The 18,640-nt window shown below is 42.9% G+C and overlaps 1 protein-coding gene across 6 annotated transcripts in view; it reads left to right on the forward strand.

The window, feature by feature from the left end:
• Positions 1 to 18,640, forward strand: part of LOC309358395 (T-lymphocyte surface antigen Ly-9-like) — a 111,482-nt gene that overhangs the window by 85,240 nt on the left and 7,602 nt on the right. For 5 of the 6 annotated variants that reach the window (XM_081891400.1, XM_081891399.1, XM_081891401.1 and 2 more), the window contains exons 5-9: positions 221 to 523; positions 15,462 to 15,806; positions 15,923 to 16,225; positions 16,756 to 16,878; positions 17,026 to 17,089. In XM_081891400.1, the coding sequence (XP_081747526.1) occupies positions 221 to 523; positions 15,462 to 15,806; positions 15,923 to 16,225; positions 16,756 to 16,878; positions 17,026 to 17,089 (1,138 nt within the window). The remainder of the gene's footprint in view (positions 1 to 220; positions 524 to 15,461; positions 15,807 to 15,922; positions 16,226 to 16,755; positions 16,879 to 17,025; positions 17,090 to 18,640) is intronic. The other variant, XM_081891402.1, reaches the window with a different exon arrangement.

Genomic DNA, 18,640 nt, shown 5'->3' on the forward strand with positions numbered 1-18,640 from the left:
TGACCAAACTGCGGGAGGCAGTGGAAGACAGGAATGCCCCATGTGCTCTGGTCCAGGGGGTCACAAAGAGGCGGACACGACTAAATGACTAAACAACAACAACAACAACAACATTGCTTTCACTGTTTGGCTCATGGAATAGGATCAGCACCATTTCCCTACATAGGTACTGGGAAGGGTGGGACCCAACCCTTATACTGTTTTCATTTGTGTTCCACAGAGCCAGTGCCGACTCCACAGATACGCCACCAAGTGGAATCCAAGACTCCAGATGGATGTAATGTCACCTTGCGATGCCACACTCCTGGAAGGGGAGATCTCAGTATCTCCTGGGAATCAGGGGATCCGCACAGGGCCTTAGGAAAGAGTGTGAATCAGTACCAGGTTTCTGTCAATGGCCAAGAGCTCCGTGTCTCCTTCTGGAACAATTCTTTTGACTCCAAATTCACCTGCCTGGCCAGCAATCCTGTTGATCAAAAGAGAGCCTCCGTTGACTTGCTCAACATCTGCCAGAGTGATGAAGGTGAGCAAGACATCCTTTCCTTCATTATCCAGAGGAGGTGCTTATGGTGGTGAATACGCAGACTGGCCCTTAACATGAGGGATTTAAGGAGATTTGTTTGTATTAATAAATGCCCCTCTTCACATTCTTGTGAGCAGGATTGGACCATACACAGAGCTCCTTGGAAACTGATCTGATCCTGTGAATTCCTGCTGCTCCCCCATCTCCTCCTATTCCTCGCTTAAGACATTGATTCAGGGCAGGCAAGTGTGTCTGACAGGCATTCACATCCCAAATCATTGCAATATGAATGGGGAAGATTAGCAACCCTCACTTATCTCTTGTTATTTATTCTACTGCTCTCGGCCAAGTGTGAACATGAGGCTCTGAATCTTGGGATCATGGGTTCAAGCCACATCTTGGGCCAAAGATTCCTGCAATGAAGGGGGATGGACTAGATGACTCTACTTGTCCCTTCCAACTCTACAATTCTATCATTCTGTTAGACTCACTCTGGCAATTGTTATTAGAGTATGTTTTGAGAAACTCTTATTGTTCATTGTGTGGGATATAAAGCTGTCAGTCAAGTCCAACATTTTGAGAGGCCTGCCTCTATGTGGCAGGCAGTTTTGTCACTTGGTTGGTCGGTTGCTGCTAGGAGTGTTAACTGGTAACTGCTCAGATACCAGTTCTTCTCATGACTCACTCCTATCTAGTATATAGTTTATATGTTATGTAACCTAAGCCTGCCTTCAGGAACAACTCTGTAAACCTGAATGAATCTGATAGTAAAGTAGTATATGTTAATGTGATTCAGATTCATGTGTGTTTTCTTTAAGAGGGACAGAAAGGGATTAGCAACCAGGAAGGTGCAATTATTGATAGGACTCAAACAAGTTAGCCACCCGCTTGTCGCTGCATAAACTCAGACAGAGGGTCGTTTAAACTCTGCTAAATTATATAAATGTTCCCACACATTGCAGGTGGACAGTTTGGACCATCGAGTTGGAGTCGATTGCTTATCCCTGCCCTCATATTTCTTATGGTGATGCTGATGCTGATGCTGATGGTGAAGGTGAATTGGATGCAGTGGAAGATCATATTCAAAAGGCTTAGAAGAGGTAGGACCATCTCTATTGATCTTCTTCCCATCTCTCCTGAGATGGGGCTTCCTGCCAGTGTGGTGTAGTGGTTAAGAGCGGTAGACTCGTAATCTGGTGAACCGGGTTCACGTCTCCGCTCCTCCACCTGCAGCTGCTGGGTGACCTTGGGCCAGTCACACTTCTTTGAAGTCTCTCAACCCCACTCACCTCACAGAGTGTTTGTTGTGGGGGAGGAAGGGAAAGGAGAATGTTAGCTGCTTTGAGACTCCTGAAGGGGAGTGAAAGGCGGGATATCAAATCCAAACTCCTCCTCCTCCTCCTCCTCTTCCTCCTCCTCCTCCTCCTCCTCCTCCTCCTCCTCCTCCTCCTCTTCTTCTTCTTCTTCTTCTTCTTCTTCTTCTTCTTCCGCCTCCTCCTCTACCTTTCTTTTGCTTATCCTGAGAGACAGAGACTGGTCAGTGCCATGGACTCAATAATGTGTCTCATTTTGCACTCCACAGCTATTTGTTCTGTGATGCGAGAGAAAGAGGAGAGTATCTGGAGCTCAGGAGCCACACAGAATATGGTGGGTGACGATGAGGTGCGATGATCGGTGTGCAAAGTAATGATGGGGTGATTGTTTTATCTACCACTGAAATCATCTGATACATTTGGGAGGCATTTATAACATTTGGGAGGCCTCTTCTTTCCCTGCACGCCCGCCAGCTGAGCCCCGCCAACTATATGGCGGGCGTGCAGCTTCCTTCCCAAGCCTCTGCAGGAGGAGAGCGATCCTCGCAGAGCTCCCAAGCCTCTGCATCTGCTAAAGAGGGCCCTGATCCCAGTTGTTGTCCTCCTGCTTCCTGGCAAAAGGCGGTGTGCAGACTTCCCTGGCTGCCTTCTTGGGCACCCCAAAGCCAGAGAGCATGTCTGCCAGCACGCTTTCCTGCTTGATCGCTGCAACCACGCCAGGGATTGGGGCAGTGGGGGAGGCAGAGGATATTTTCCACTGCCCCCTCCCTTGTTTTGGAGTTGCCGGGGGGGGGGGGGCGCCGGAGGGATCTTTGCACCACGGCACCTGATATGCTTAAGACGGCCCTGAGGCAGCATGCCAGAGCAATGGAGGCTTATCTCCTTCTCACTGTGTGTAAGACTCCCATTTCTACTCCTCTCAGCTTCTCCTCCCTCCTCTTCAGATCCTTGCTGTCTTTCAGAATGGGAACGTCCCTGACATTTTCCTTGAGACCAATAATTGTTATTTGGATTGAAAAAACAAAAACAGGCCAAAAAGACTTAACCAATTGATTATGGCACAAGGGGAGGCAGGCAGCTTGTGCAAAGATCCTGTTCCCATCAGTGGAACATCCATGCCTGGTTAAAGTGAGCAGAATTGAACCCTCCCCTCTCCAGCTAGTGAATGAAGAATTCAGCCCTCTGGCCACAAGGCTCTCCTTCCCACATCCTTCCCCCAGTGAACCCAACAGGATTGCATTCTCCCCTCACCAGCTGTTCTGGACTCTTCCCAAAATACTAATTTTATCATTGATAATAACTGAGTGGAAATGACATACTTTTGTCAATTCAAAATGGGCAATTCCGCCCGCTCTCTTATGGACTTTGGTATGGTAAGTTCTCCAGGAGCCTGTGGAATGAAAAAGCTAGCCCTAGAGGCTGGAACTTTAGGCAAATTGGTATCCCTTCTTGGAGAACTCTGGACTTGGACAGGACTTAAATTTTCTCCAGGGTTCAGGTTGGCCCAAATGCCCAGAAATTCTTTTAGGAGTTGCATCCCCAGAGTTCCTCCTGACATATTTTCTCTCCAATGCAGATTGAACACTGAATCCCACAGTCCAATCCTGCAGGTTGACTCAGAGAAGGAGGAATTCTCAAGCAGTTGCCCACCACCCAGGGAGTCCTTTCATTCTCTCACTACTTGTACAGTCTCAGAAACAGAGCCCTCAGTGATTGAACATTGTATGAGAGGTCAGGAACATCTCCAGGAGCCCCTGCTGAGGAATTCACTGAGGGTCCCTCAGGAGAAAGACCCATTGCTGATCTCTCAATGCTGCCAGGTGAGCCGGAGCTACAGCCTACCCAGCAGCCTTCAACACTGGCCCCAAAGGTCTTGTGACCAGGACAAAGAGCAACATACCAAAACTTATCCGGTGACTATAGTTGGGGTCTCCTTGAATGCAAGGAGTCCCAGAAATGCCTTCATCACCAGTCACAAACAGAGTATATAAAGTATATTCTCTCTATATAAAGTATAAAGTATATTCTCTCTATATAAAGTATATTCTCTCTATATAAAGTATAAAGTATATTCTCTCTATATAAAGTATAAAGTATATTCTCTCTATATAAAGTATAAAGTATATTCTCTATATATAAAGTATAAAGTATATTCTCTATATATAAAGTATAAAGTATATTCTCTATATATAAAGTATAAAGTATATTCTCTATATATAAAGTATGTGGGACGCGGGTGGCGCTGTGGGTTAAAGCCTCAGCGCCTAGGACTTGCCGATCGAAAGGTCGGCGGTTCGAATCCCCGCGGCGGGGTGCGCTCCCGTCATTCGGTCCCACGCCTGCCAACCTAGCAGTTCGAAAGCACCCCCTGGTGCAAGTAGATAAATAGGGACCGCTTACTAGCGGGAAGGTAAACAGTGTTTCCGTGTGCTGCGCTGGTGCTGGCTTGCCAGAGCAGCTGCGTCACGCTGGCCATGTGACCCGGAAGTGTCTCCGGACAGCGCTGGCCCCCGGCCTCTTGAGTGAGATGAGCGCACAACCCTAGAGTCTGGCAAGACTGGCCCATACGGGCAGGGGTATCTTTACCTTTTACCTATAAAGTATAAAGTATATTCTCTATATATAAAGTATAAAGTATATTCTCTATATATAAAGTATAAAGTATATTCTCTATATAAAGTATAAAGTATATTCTCTATATATAAAGTATAAAGTATATTCTCTATATATAAAGTATAAAGTATATTCTCTATATATAAAGTATAAAGTATATTCTCTATATAAAGTATAAAGTATATTCTCTATATATAAAGTATAAAGTATATTCTCTATATATAAAGTATAAAGTATATTCTCTATATATAAAGTATAAAGTATATTCTCTATATAAAGTATAAAGTATATTCTCTATATAAAGTATAAAGTATATTCTCTATATAAAGTATAAAGTATATTCTCTATATATAAAGTATAAAGTATATTCTCTATATAAAGTATAAAGTATATTCTCTATATATAAAGTATAAAGTATATTCTCTATATATAAAGTATAAAGTATATTCTCTATATAAAGTATAAAGTATATTCTCTATATATAAAGTATAAAGTATATTTTCTATATATAAAGTATAAAGTATATTCTCTATATATAAAGTATAAAGTATATTCTCTCTATATAAAGTATAAAGTATATTCTCTATATATAAAGTATAAAGCATATACTCTATATATAAAGTATAAAGTATATTCTCTATATAAAGTATAAAGTATATTCTCTATATAAAGTATAAAGTATATTCTCTATATAAAGTATAAAGCATATACTCTATATATAAAGTATAAAGTATATTCTCTATATATAAAGTATAAAGTATATTCTCTATATAAAGTATAAAGTATATTCTCTCTATATAAAGTATAAAGTATATTCTCTATATAAAGTATAAAGTATATTCTCTATATATAAAGTATAAAGTATATTCTCTATATATAAAGTATAAAGTATATTCTCTATATATAAAGTATAAAGTATATTCTCTATATATAAAGTATAAAGTATATTCTCTATATATAAAGTATAAAGTATATTCTCTATATATAAAGTATAAAGTATATTCTCTATATATAAAGTATAAAGTATATTCTCTATATATAAAGTATAAAGTATATTCTCTATATAAAGTATAAAGTATATTCTCTATATATAAAGTATAAAGTATATTCTCTATATATAAAGTATAAAGTATATTCTCTATATATAAAGTATAAAGTATATTCTCTATATATAAAGTATAAAGTATATTCTCTATATATAAAGTATAAAGTATATTCTCTATATATAAAGTATAAAGTATATTCTCTATATAAAGTATAAAGTATATTCTCTATATATAAAGTATAAAGTATATTCTCTATATAAAGTATAAAGTATATTCTCTATATAAAGTATAAAGTATATTCTCTATATAAAGTATAAAGTATATTCTCTATATATAAAGTATAAAGTATATTCTCTATATATAAAGTATAAAGTATATTCTCTATATATAAAGTATAAAGTATATTCTCTATATATAAAGTATAAAGCATATACTCTATATATAAAGTATAAAGTATATTCTCTATATAAAGTATAAAGTATATTCTCTATATAAAGTATAAAGTATATTCTCTATATAAAGTATAAAGTATATTCTCTATATATAAAGTATAAAGTATATTCTCTATATATAAAGTATAAAGTATATTCTTTATATAAAGTATAAAGTATATTCTCTATATATAAAGTATAAAGTATATTCTCTATATAAAGTATAAAGTATATTCTCTATATAAAGTATAAAGTATATTCTCTATATAAAGTATATTCTCTTGAGCTTTCCTGTTGCTGGAAACAGCACAAGTCTCTGGCTCCTTCAGCCCAGGCGCCTTGCCTTGCCTTCCCGCTCTTTTCCTATTGAGCTTGGACTCCTTCCATGTAGCCTGAAGGTGTAAATGGCTGAATAAACCCCATTTCTTAAATCTACAGCAGCCTCTGCTGTGTCTTCCATTCTCCAAAGGAACACAGACCCTCTTTGGGTGCCTGCGATCCCATGTACTCTTGCCTCAACTGGGTACTGGACTTTTGCAACAATACATTGGACTGGAGCACAAGGTTGTTTTCACTCATTTTGGGTGAGGTGAGGATATTTATAGCAAGAGTAATAAAAAGAAATAGTTATTTAGGGGAATTGCATTTAATTCTAAATTATATTCCGGAAACATGGGAGAATTCAAGGGGTTAAAAAAATGGATGTACCGTGCTATATTAGAAGCAAAATAACTTGTTTTGATGAATCGGAAGAACCACAAAAAGATTCCATTGAACAAATGGATTGATAATGTGGAAAGATTAGCTACATATGAACGAATTAAGCAATGTCAGATAGCAGTGGGAAGTGGAGGGAGGAGAGGGAGGTGGGAAAATAATGTTAAAAATGTGTAGTCATAGGTATATCTTTGTATTCAAATCTGATTGTCAGATTGTGTTGTTATTGTTATTATGTTTTTTGTTGCATGTGTCTTTTGCAGTTGTTGTTTGTATCGAAAAAATGATTCAATAATCTTTTTCAGAAAAGGTTGTTTTCACACTACTCCCTGGCAAAACAGATTTTCTTTTGGGAAGGAGACATATTTTCCCTACCAGGGAGACTCAAAAGGAGCGAGGCAAATATTTAACAGCAGCAGAGTGAGGGTGCTTGTCTGGTGTCAATAAGCAGGGAGTTCCAAAGAGCAGTGCTACCAACCCTGAAAGATCGATCATTTGGAAGTGCAAAGCAATCGTTGTGACATTTATACATGAGCCAGTTCTTCTTGCTCTTTGGTTCCATCTTCGTTTTGATCTTTCTTTGCTTCTTCCCCCCACCCCTCATCAGACAAGGTTGTTTTCCCTCTCCCTGGCAAAACATCTGCAAAAGAGATTTTCTTTTGGGAAGGAGACATGTTTTCCCTACCAGGGAGACTAAAAAGGAGCGAGGCAAATATTTAACAACAGCAGAGTGAAGGTGCTTACCTGGTGTCAATAAACAGGGAGTTTCCAAAGAGTAGTGCTGACAACCTCACCCCTCATCAGACTGGGATGAGGTGGAGAGTTTTTGAGAAGCTTGAACGTGTATTTTGTCTTAAGGCAGAGAAGTTCTCCAGGTGTCATGTTTCAAAAGGAGAGAGAGTCACAAGTTCAACAAGTGGGGCAGGATCCCAGCTTCAGCACTGCTCATATCCACCCAGAGTGGCTTTCTGTCACCCTGAACCTCTCAAAATAAGCTGGGCTAGAGACCCTGGAGGCACATTTGCCCACGGAGACCTTCCCTGGTGTCCACAGGGTCCCATCTCCCCTCCCTTCCATTTTACCAAAGCAATTTTACTTAATTTAACACATTTTGTTTTATTTTCACTAATGTTTGTATTGCTTTGTGCACTTTATGATTTATGCATACAAAACATTCATGCACTGATGTGCACATATTTTCCCAGTACATGCATGTCTGTACATATTAATCACTTGTGAACAGCAAAGCAAAATTCAGACAAGTGTGGATTTCATCTGTCATGGATGGTTTAGCTGAGATTCTTGCATTGCAGGGGGTTGGACTAGATGACCCTTGGGAGTCCTTCCAATTCTACCATTAAATGATTCTATGAGCCAAACTAAGTGGTAAAAGTAACAAGGTGTTGCTAAACATAGATACAGAAAAGTTAATACATCAATACAGTGGTACCTTGGGATAAGAACTTAATTCGTTCTGGAGGTCTGTTCTTAACCTGATACTGTTCTAAACCTGAAGCTCCACTTTAGCTAATGGGGCCTCCCACTGCTGCCACTGCATCGCCAGAGCACGATCTCTGTTCTCATCCTGAAGCAAAGTTCTTAGCCTGAGGTACTATTTCTGGGTTAGCGGAGTCTGTAACCTGAAGCAAATGTAACCTGAAGTGTATGTAACCCGAGGTACCACTGTATGTGGTCATAGTGGTGAAAATATGAACTGCAACTGAATTACAGACGTTTTGAATTTCTGTGTGGGCACCACGTGAGCGTTTCCTATTTTTAGCTTCACTGCCTCAATTGCTTTGCAAGGTTTCCCTCGTAAAATAAGTTTAGGGGCTGTGTGCTGCAGCACTTCTTATGCCTGGGAATAAAAGCAGAACCCTGCGGGCGAAACAACTCTCCACCAGCAGAAGCCACACCTGAGGCTCCCTTTATTCCTGGCCAGAAATATTCATGAATTTTGTGAATAGCAGTCTCCTGATACTTCTCTCCTTTGGTCCATTGATCTTCTCTTCCCTGGGTAAGTCCTTACAAAGAAAAGCTGGATGCATAGGGTGAAAAGCTGTGAGTTTCCTTGGTCATGAAGGGGAAAGTCACTGACAATGCTGAGCTCATCTGGAGAATAGCCCCCCTCCCTGAAAACTCCCCCCCCCATCTCAGGGTCAATGTGTTTTGGCACCTGCTGGGGGCTCACATTCCACTGACAAGAGCCCCCACCCCAGCAGATCTTCTTTCCACTACAGCTTTCTCATTCTGGCCCAAACAATCATGGCAGTTGTTCATGGACCCAAGGGGTGGGGCACTGGCCAGATAAGGCTGGGGACAGGGAGGAGAAGCCCCAGAGAGACTGGCTAGACTGGGAGCTCAATGAGCCAGCCAGAGGGAGGATCCTAGAAAGGTCCGGAGAAGGATATGGGAGACAGCTGTATGCCATCATCCCATTCCCTCTGCTCTGAACTTAACTTAAGCCAGTTATTGTCAGTTAACTCTTGTGTTGCTTTGTATTTATGTACTTAAGCCTGGAATTTTTTTGTGGGGGGGGGATATTTACTGTCATATTCCATATTTCATACATTTCCAATGCTCTGTATTTTGATGTTTTGAATGTTTGCTGTGAGCCATTTTGGGCAGAGCCCATTGTGGAAGGGACGCATTTAAATAAACTCAATCAATCCCAATCAAGAGGGAAGTATCTGAGACAACTGATCTTGGTTACTAGCCCCCAGTTCCTCGTGAGGTGGGGCAATGCCAGAGTGATCTTTGTTCTTTGAGCTCAGTTCGTAGAATAATCTGTGTGTATGACAAAGCCAGAAGTTAGAGAGCACAAATGTAGGTGGGTTCATAGCCTATGATAGGTAGAGCCAGTGCTTTTTCCCCTGGGGGGGACTAAGGGGTACGCATACCCATAAACCTTTTGTGAATCTTTGTACTCTTGTTCAGTTACTGTATTTATTTTTCGTGATTTGAACTATAAAATGGTGATTATCTTGAGTCAAGATGAGAGTACCCCTAAACATTTTTAAAGGAAAAAAGTGCTGGGTAGAACCAACTAATTCTAGTTTTCTCACTGCCTGCCCTACTGAGAGCTGCAAGAGGAACACAGATACTAAGGAGGAAGGGTCAAGTGGGAGGCCAGTAGAAGGTAAAAAAGGAAAACAGGTGGGGAATGGTTAAGGACAGGCAGACACTGTCCTAAGGGAACAGTTTCCACTGCTGTGATGTGTTGCTGCAGATTGCAACCTTTTCTCTTCTTTGCAGTGGTTTAGCTGCAGGACTCTGAAAGGTTGGTGGTCTCCAAATGCTGGTGAGAATCAAAGACCTTTTCTTAACAGAAACCTTTAACAGGCAGGTGTATAACACAGAGAGGAACACCCTGAGCTCACACACTCCTCCCCCTCCTCCTCCTCCAATGATCCGTGCTTGGAATTACCTCTGTACTTGTAACAAAGCCCTTCTCTGATCCTTCCTGGTTAATCAGGGGAGGAGCAAAGCGATGGGGGGGGGGGAAACATAGCTGTGCTGGAATAAAGAGGAGGATCTGATCTGCTCGAAAGCGAGAAGACGGAAGGGACCACGATTGTGTTTGAAAGTTAACGACTTTTGCAAATAAGACCCTGTACTCGGGCTACGCTTATAAGATGGATGAACCGGCTTATTTTAGAGCAACTATCCTGTGCAGAAAAATGAAGCTGTCCTCCTCACGGTGGTGAAACAGATGCCACAATGGGAAGCCCCAGCAGGACCTGAGCTCAACAGCGGCAAGTCTTCCCATCAGTGAGTCCCAGAAACGGTTCGTCCGGTGCCTCACTGCCACTCATGGCTCTCTGCACCTGTGGAGAGTTACGATGGAGGATTTTTCTCTCAGAAGGCCTCTTCTTCAGACTATTGCTCTACTCTTCCCTGGGTAAGGACTTCTCTGCTTTCTCTCTCTCTCTCATTCAGAAACCACAAGTAACCCACCTATATGCATTGTTATGAAGAGATAGATTATTGGCAATATTGGTTACTAGCACTCAGGGTCCTAGAATCATAGAATCCTAGAGTTGGAAGAGACGACAAGGGCCATCGAGTCCAACCCCCTGCCAAGCAGGAAACACCATCAGAGCACTCCTGACATATGGTTGTCAAGCCTCTGCTTAAAGACCTCCAAAGAAGGAGACTCCACCACACTCCCTGGCAGCAAATTCCACTGCCGAACAGCTCTTACTGTCAGGAAGTTCTTCCTAATGCTTAGGTGGAATCTTCTTTCTTGTAGTTTGGATCCATTGCTCCGTGTCCGCTTCTCTGGAGCAGCAGAAAACAACCTTTCTCCCTCCTCTATGTGACATGGCTATCATATCACCCCTTAACCTCCTCTTCTCCAGGCTAAACATGCCCAGCTCCCTTAGCCGTTCCTCATAAGGCATCGTTTCCAGGCCTTTGACCATTTCGGTTGCCCTCCTCTGGACATGTTCCAGTTTGTCAGTGTCCTTCTTGAACTGTGGTGCCCAGAACTGGACACAGTACTCCAGGTGAGGTCTGACCAGAGCAGAATACAGTGGCACTCTCCCCAGTTGGAACCCTCCCAGAACACCCTGGCTGGCTTCAAAGGAAGCTCCAGCAGACTTTTGAGAGTTTAATTGTATGTGTGATATTTGTTACTGAGCTGAACTTGGGAGGACAATCTGCATGAATGATGGTGGTGATCATCTCCCCTGAAGGTGTGGAGTGGAATAGAATACAGTGGTGCCTCGCAAGACGAAATTAATTCGTTCCGCAAGTCTCTTCGTCTTGCGAGTTTTTCGTCTTGCGATGCACGGTTTTCCATAGGAATGCATTGAAAATCAATTAATGCGTTCCTATGGAAACCGCCTTCCCCCGACCTCTTCTGGCGGGCGGCATTTTAAAATCGCCCGGGACAGCGGAGGACTTCTCCGCTGTCCGGGGCGATTTAAAAGCCCCTGGGAAGGCAGGCAGGTGGGACAAAGACTTTTGCCCCCCGCCTGCCTTCAGAAGAGGTCCAGGACAGGCTTCGCGGACCTCTCCGCAAGCAGCGGGAGCGCTCCTTGCGGAGAGTTGCCAGCGCGCCCAGGCTTCGCGGCCCCGCCGCCGGGCTTCGGGACATCGTTCCGATGCCGGGCGGCGGGGGGAGGCTTTCTCGCCCCGCCGCCCGGCATCGGGACGATGCCCCGAAGCCGGGCGGCGGGGGGAGGCGTTCCAGCCCCGCCGCCCGGCATCGGGACGAAGCCCCGAAGACGGGCGGCGGGGGGAGGCTTTCCCGCCCCGCCGCCCGGCATCGGGACGATGCCCCGATGCCGGGCGGCGGGGGAAGGCTTCAAAAGCCGTCCGGGGGCTTTTAAATCGCCCCGGACAGTCCCGGGGCGATTTAAAAGCCCCCGGTTAGGCAGGCAGGGGGGGCAAAGACTTTTGCCCCCCGCCCGCCTTCGGAAGAGGTCCAGGACCTCTTCCCAAGGCGGGCGGGGGGCAAAAGTCTTTGCCCCCCCCTGCCTGCCTTCAAAAGCCGTCCGGGATAGCGGGAAGCGCTTCCCTGCTATCCCGGACCGCTTTTAAAATGCTGGCGGTGGGGAGCAAAGCCTTTCGCCCCCGCCGGCCTTCCTGGACCTCTTCTGAAGTCCGGAGGGGGGGGGGGAAAGGCTTTGCTCCCCACCGCCAGCATTTAAAAAAAGGTCCCCGAGATTTCCCTATGGGCTTTCGTCTTGCGATGCAAGCCCATAGGGAAAATCGTCTAGCGAAGCGTCGCAAAAACCGAAAAACCCTTTCGTCTTGCGGGTTTTTCGTCTTGCGAGGCATTCGTCTTGCGGGGCACCACTGTAAATGACATGCTGACAACAAGTCAACGTCATCTCTAGGGTAGAAATGTTTTCCTGCAGGATATTTTCCTATGATGTGTCAGTTATTCACCAATACAAAATAAATATGAGTTTAGAGCAAACAGGGAATTAGAGGAGCCAACCAATGAGCAGGAAAAGGCAACAGGGGATCTTGGTGGAACAGAGTCAGTTTCTTCTCTGAACTCTGTATTAACTTATCTCAGTTTCACAAGAAAATACAGTGGTACCTCAGGTTAAGTACTTAATTCGTTCCATAGGTCTGTCCTTAACCTGAAACTGCTCTTAACCTGAAGCACCACTTTAGCTAATGGGGCCTCCTGCTGCTGCACCACCGCACGATTTCTGTTCTCATCCTGAAGCAAAGTTCTTAACCCGAGGTTTTCTGGGTTAGCGGAGTCCGTAACTTGAAGTGTCTGTAACCTGAGGTACCACTGTAATGCATAATCCTTTTTTCCTGAAACGCACATGCAGATTGTATTTAAATTGCTGCTTAGAATAATTTTTCACTGGGTTAGAGCTTTCTGTGTTGAGTTTTCAACAGACATTTTGCACAGCTCTGACTCTGCCTTGAGACTTTATTACCACCAAGCAGTATATAAATCTGGTGAACTGAAATAAATGGATTTTTGTTCCTTGTTTGGGGAAACTGTACTTCTTTTTCAGAATTTTCCTTGTAATTACACAGATGTTCCCCAAAATTTGACCGATGGACAGCTTAGGAAAGATTTAAGTATTTAATTGATTGCTTTATATACAGATGAAGTTTAGACCTCTCACTATTTTATTTCTAAACATTTTACAGTGGTACCTCGGGATACAGACACTTCAGGTTACATACGCTTCAGGTTACAGACTCCGCTAACCCAGAAATAGTACCTCGGGTTAAGAACTTTGCTTCAGGATGAGAACAGAAATCGTGCTTGGCGGCACGGTGGCAGCAGGAGGCCCCATTTGCTAAAGTGGTGCTTCAGGTTAAGAACAGTTTCAGGTTAAGAACGGACCTCTGGAACAAATTAAGTTCTTAAACTAAGGTACCACTGGCCACTGTAGTTTAAAATAAATAAATAAATCTTCTGGACCAAGCCTCTCTCTGAGTTTTTCTGGATCCCACTTCCTGTCCACCAGATGCCATAGATGCCTATTGATGGAGAAAAAAGAGCACTTGATTGTTGGAATTTAACTTTGGACTTGTAACGACGTCATTCTCTTATAATAAAGGGCCACGTTGTTAGGACAGCTAGGAGAATGCAGTAAATGTTTAACTAGAGAGTTGGGCAGTTCAAGTGGCTCAATGTGCAATTCAGCAACAGTTAAGATTAGTCTTGGATATTCTAAAGTTTATTTGATTTAGGTCCCAAATACCTGAGAGACTAATTTCTTCCCCATAGTCCATCTCAGCTGTTAAAACTAAGGGCACACTTGGTAGTTTCACCTCCCTCAAACAGTTGGGGGAGTGCCAGCCCAGGAGAGGACCTTCTTTGTGACAGGCTGCTAAACTGTAGATGTCCCTCCCTACAGAGTTGCACCTGGCACCTTTAGTGTAGAGTTTCCATTATATGCTGAAGAGTCACCTCTTTACCCTACCATTGACACCTGCAATATAATTTGTATTTTATTTTTTATAATATTTATTTTATTACTTTTTCATTAATAACAATTCAACATAGACCATATAATTACAATAAGCAATAATAATTCAATTAAAAAAGCCAATTGTCAGATTCCAACTTAAACATTTTGGTTGACTTGCCCTGTACTGATTTTGGGAGATTTTTAGGAGATGTTGATTCCTTGTTCCCACTCCAACCCACCTATTTGATCCAAATAATACAGTTCCAATGTTGATCCTTTATTTTTACAGCCACTGGTGTGTTGACTTTCATTTGGATTTAACTGTTCCATATCCTTTAATTTGGAAGAGGAGTTTATATCTGGTAACTCCGTTTATATCTGGTAACATTCGATCTTATTTCTTGTTGCAATCAATCATTTTTGGCATCCCCGCCCCCACTCCAAGGACTCAATATTACTGCGTAGTGACCTTTCACCATCTTGCTTCTCTTAAAAACGAAAGTGGTCTGGCATCTGATTATTACTCCAGGCTGATTTCCAGCTTTTGAATTGTTTCCCATCCAATAACAAGCTGTTATCTCAGCAACACCCTAATAAATCAAAGTTCAAGTCCTCCCTAGGAGGGTATTGCCACAGAACATCCCAATATTTCCCAAACAGTTCCATTCTTTCAATTAATGCATAAGCATTATAAAGTTCTTATTGATTCCCTCTTGCAGTCCATTAATAATTGCAATCCATTAATAATCACAATCCATTAGAATCTAATTTTCTTCTTCAGTGAAGAGCTGCCAATTCATAAAACAGCAGAGTGATCACATAAAAGAGAAAGCAAAGGCTTCTCTCCACCACATACCAATCCAATCACAATAAAAATCTTCTCCAGATCGAAACCTTAGCCCTCAGTGGCTGATTCATTTAGCAGGTTAATTTGTCTCCTTCTTCCAGAACATGCCTGTTTCTTAAGTCTGAATTCTGAAACATCTTAAAAAAACAGAAGAATCTCCACTCATGGTGTCTGCGTTGGAGAGTTCCCGATGCATGCAGTGCTATGCACTCAGTGTCCCCTCCTCCCTTCATTCTGAAGGAGCAGGAGGCAGGTATCAGACAATCTGTGAGTGAGAGCTCTCCCCCCCTGACCCTGGAGGAGGGGGCACTGCAAGGATAATTACTCTCAAATTACCCTTAATTGGCTGCATGTCCATGTCTGCTATCACTGGAACTGCTGTTCACCATGGCGGCAAAACCAGAAGTCCTCTGCAAAATAATTGTTAGGACCCTCCCTAGTACATTTTAAGACTGAAATTTAAATTGCTGTGATCTGCTCTGGGACCTCATAATGGAGCTAAAAACAATAATGATATTAATTTTCCCCTTTGTTTGTATCTCCTCCCCAACCACCCACCTCCCCTCAGTAGAAGCTTTAAGCCATGCAGTGGGGAATCCAACCAATCAGCTGAAGGGAATGCTGGGAGGATCAATCTTGTTTCCTGCTAATGTATCTAAAGGAATAACAGTTCAGAAAATGGATTGGGACTTCCGCCCCCAAAAGCGTGACCTGGGCTATTGGTGGGGGGAATTCAGTCATCGGAACAGAGACCATCCAAGTCCCACTGGCCGGTTTGGACAACGGCTAGACATGGTGAACGAGGCAACACTTAGGCTCAAAAACCTGGAGTTGGATGACGGTGGGATCTACAATACTCGCATCTGGTTTAATAAGACACAATTTCAAGAACAGCGTTTCAACCTCACTGTTTATGGTAAGTTATTGCTTTCACTGTTTGGCTCATGGAATAGGATCAGCACCATTTCATTACATAGGTACTGGGAAGCATATAGGACCCAAACCTTATGCTAATTCATTTGTGTTCCACAGAGCCAGTGCCAACACCACAGATAGACCATCAAGTGGAATCTAAGAATCCAGGTGCATGTAATGTGACCTTGAGATGCCACACACCTGGAAGGAAAGATCTCAGTATCTCCTGGGAAACAGGGCCTCTGCACAGGGCCTTAGGAAAGAGTGTGAATCAGTATCAGGTTTCTGACAATGGCTGGGAGCTCCGTGTCTTCTACTGGAACAGTTCTTTGGGCTCCAAATTCACATGTCTGGTCAGCAATCCTGTTGACCAAAAGGGAGCCTCCTTTGACTTGCTCATCATCTGCCAGAGTAATGAAGGTGAGCATTATATCCTTTCCTTCATTATCCAGAGGAGGTGCTTGGGGCGGTGAATACGCAGACTGGCCCTCAACATGAGGGATTTAAGGAGATTTGTTTGTATTAATAAATGCCCCTCTTTGCATGCTTGTGAGCAGGATCGGATCATATACAGAGCTCCTGGAAGACTGATCTGATCCTGTGAATTGCTGCTGCTGCCCCCATCTCCTCCTATTCCTAGCTTAAGACATTGATTCAGGGCAGGCAAATGTGTCTGATCTCATTCACAGACCAAATCATTGCAATACAAATGGTATAGATTAGCAACGCTTGCTTATCTCTTGTTATTTATTCTTCTGCTCTCAGCTGAGTGTGAACATGAGACTCCGAATCTTGGGGTCATGAGTTTAAGCCCCAGCTTGGGCAAAAGATCCCAGGGGGTTGGACTAGATTACTCTAGTTGTCCCTTCCAACTCTACAATTCCATGGTTTTGTGAGACTCTGGTGGCGGTTATTAAAATGTTTTGAGAAACTCTTATTGCTCATTACAGGTGGACACCTTCAACTCTTGAGTTGGAGTCCATGGCTTATCTCTTCAGTCATAGTTCTTCTGGTGATAATGGTGATGGTGAATTGGATGTGCTGGAAGATCAGATTAGAAAGGAATAGAAGAGGTAGGACCATCTCTATAGATCTTCCCATCTCGCCGGAGATGGGGGCTTCCTGCCAAATATATCTCTTCCTTTATTTTGCCTATTCCAAGTGAGAGAGACTGGTCAGTGCCATGAACTAAATAATGTGTCTCATGTTGCATTCCACAGGTGTTCACTCGGTGATGCGAGAGAAAGGGGAGAATGCCTGGAGCTCAGGAGTGGTGATGATGAGGTGAGATGAACAGTGTGCAAAGTACAGTGGTGCCTCGCAAGACGAAATGAATCCATTCCGCGAGTCTCTTCGTCTTGCGGTTTTTTCGTCTTGTGAAGCATGGCTATTAGCGGCTTAGCAGCTTAGCAGCTATTAGCTGCTTAGCGGCTATTAGCGGTTTAGCGGCTTAGCGGCTTTAAGAAAAAGGAAACAAACTCACAAGAACTTGCATTATGTTTAGTCTTGCAAAGCAAGCCCATAGGGAAATTCATCTTGCGGAACAACTCAAAAAATGGAAAACTCTTTCGTCTAGCGAGTTTTCTGTCTTGCGATTCGTCTTGCGGGGCACCGCTGTAATGATGGAGTGATTGTTATATAATATCAGTGAAAGCACCCAATACATTTTGGAGGCATTTAATACTTTCAAAATTATTATTAAGGTGGCAATCTCTTATATTTAAAGAAACAAAAACAACAACAAGCAGATTTCAAACAGGCCAGTGACCTGATAATAAACGGCAATCAATGTGGCACAACCTGTCACTACAAACCATCTTTGTTCGTCTATCGGTGGCACAGGACTCCATCCCACACAGCCAAAATAAACCCTAGCATCTCTCCCTTATGCTGGAAAGGCTCATATTTCCTTGTACGGTGGAGGCCCATCTTGTAAAACTCCTTTTGGGAAAAGGTTTTCACATTATTTCCAAAATTACGCAGCAATCCCTTCCACCCACATCAGCTCTTGCCTTGATATCATTAGACTCAAATTTAAACCAATAACCTTAAATGCAGAGACTTTGTATTTTTACTATTATCAGCACCCCAATTAGGAATCGGCCAATACTGGAAACAACTATAGAAATCACCACAGAAGGGTACTTAAAGGGACTTCAAAGATAGACACTTTTGGCAAGACCTGGCTTCCACTTGGCTTTTCCTTCATAAAATGAGACACAATATACTTTTATTCCACCCACAGCATAAGAATCTCTGGGGAGAGGCTACTTGATTTGTCAATACATAAATAAATGTATTGCTTGTGTACCCTCTGCTGCATATGAAACTTAGTAAGACTGTACTACTGGACAAGTTACTATAGTTATAGGTTGGTCTTGTATTTACTGTACATTAAAACCAATAATGATTATTTGGATTAAAGAAAACAAAAGCAGACCAGTGACCCAAACCTCCTGATCAAAAGACCTAACAAATGAATTATGGCACAAGGGGAGGCAGGCAGCTTGTGCCAAGATCCTGTTCCCATCAGGGGAACATGCATGCCCAGTTATAGTGAGCAGAATTGAACCCTCCCCTCTCCAGCTAGTGAATGGAGAATGCAGCCCTCTGGCCGCAGGGCTCTGTTTCCCACATCCTTCCCCCAGTGAACCCAACAGGATTGCGCTCTCCCCTCACCAGCTGTTCTGGACTCTTCCCAAAATACTAATTTTATCATTGACAATAACTGAGTGCTGGAGAATGGAAATGACATATTTTTGTCAATTCAAAAGTGGCAATTCCACCCGTTCTCTTAGGGACTTTGATATGGCAAGTTCTCCCATGGAACTAAAA

This window comes from Podarcis melisellensis, assembly GCF_964234715.1.
Source record: "Podarcis melisellensis genome assembly, chromosome: 16".
Lineage (NCBI taxonomy): Eukaryota > Metazoa > Chordata > Lepidosauria > Squamata > Lacertidae > Podarcis > Podarcis melisellensis.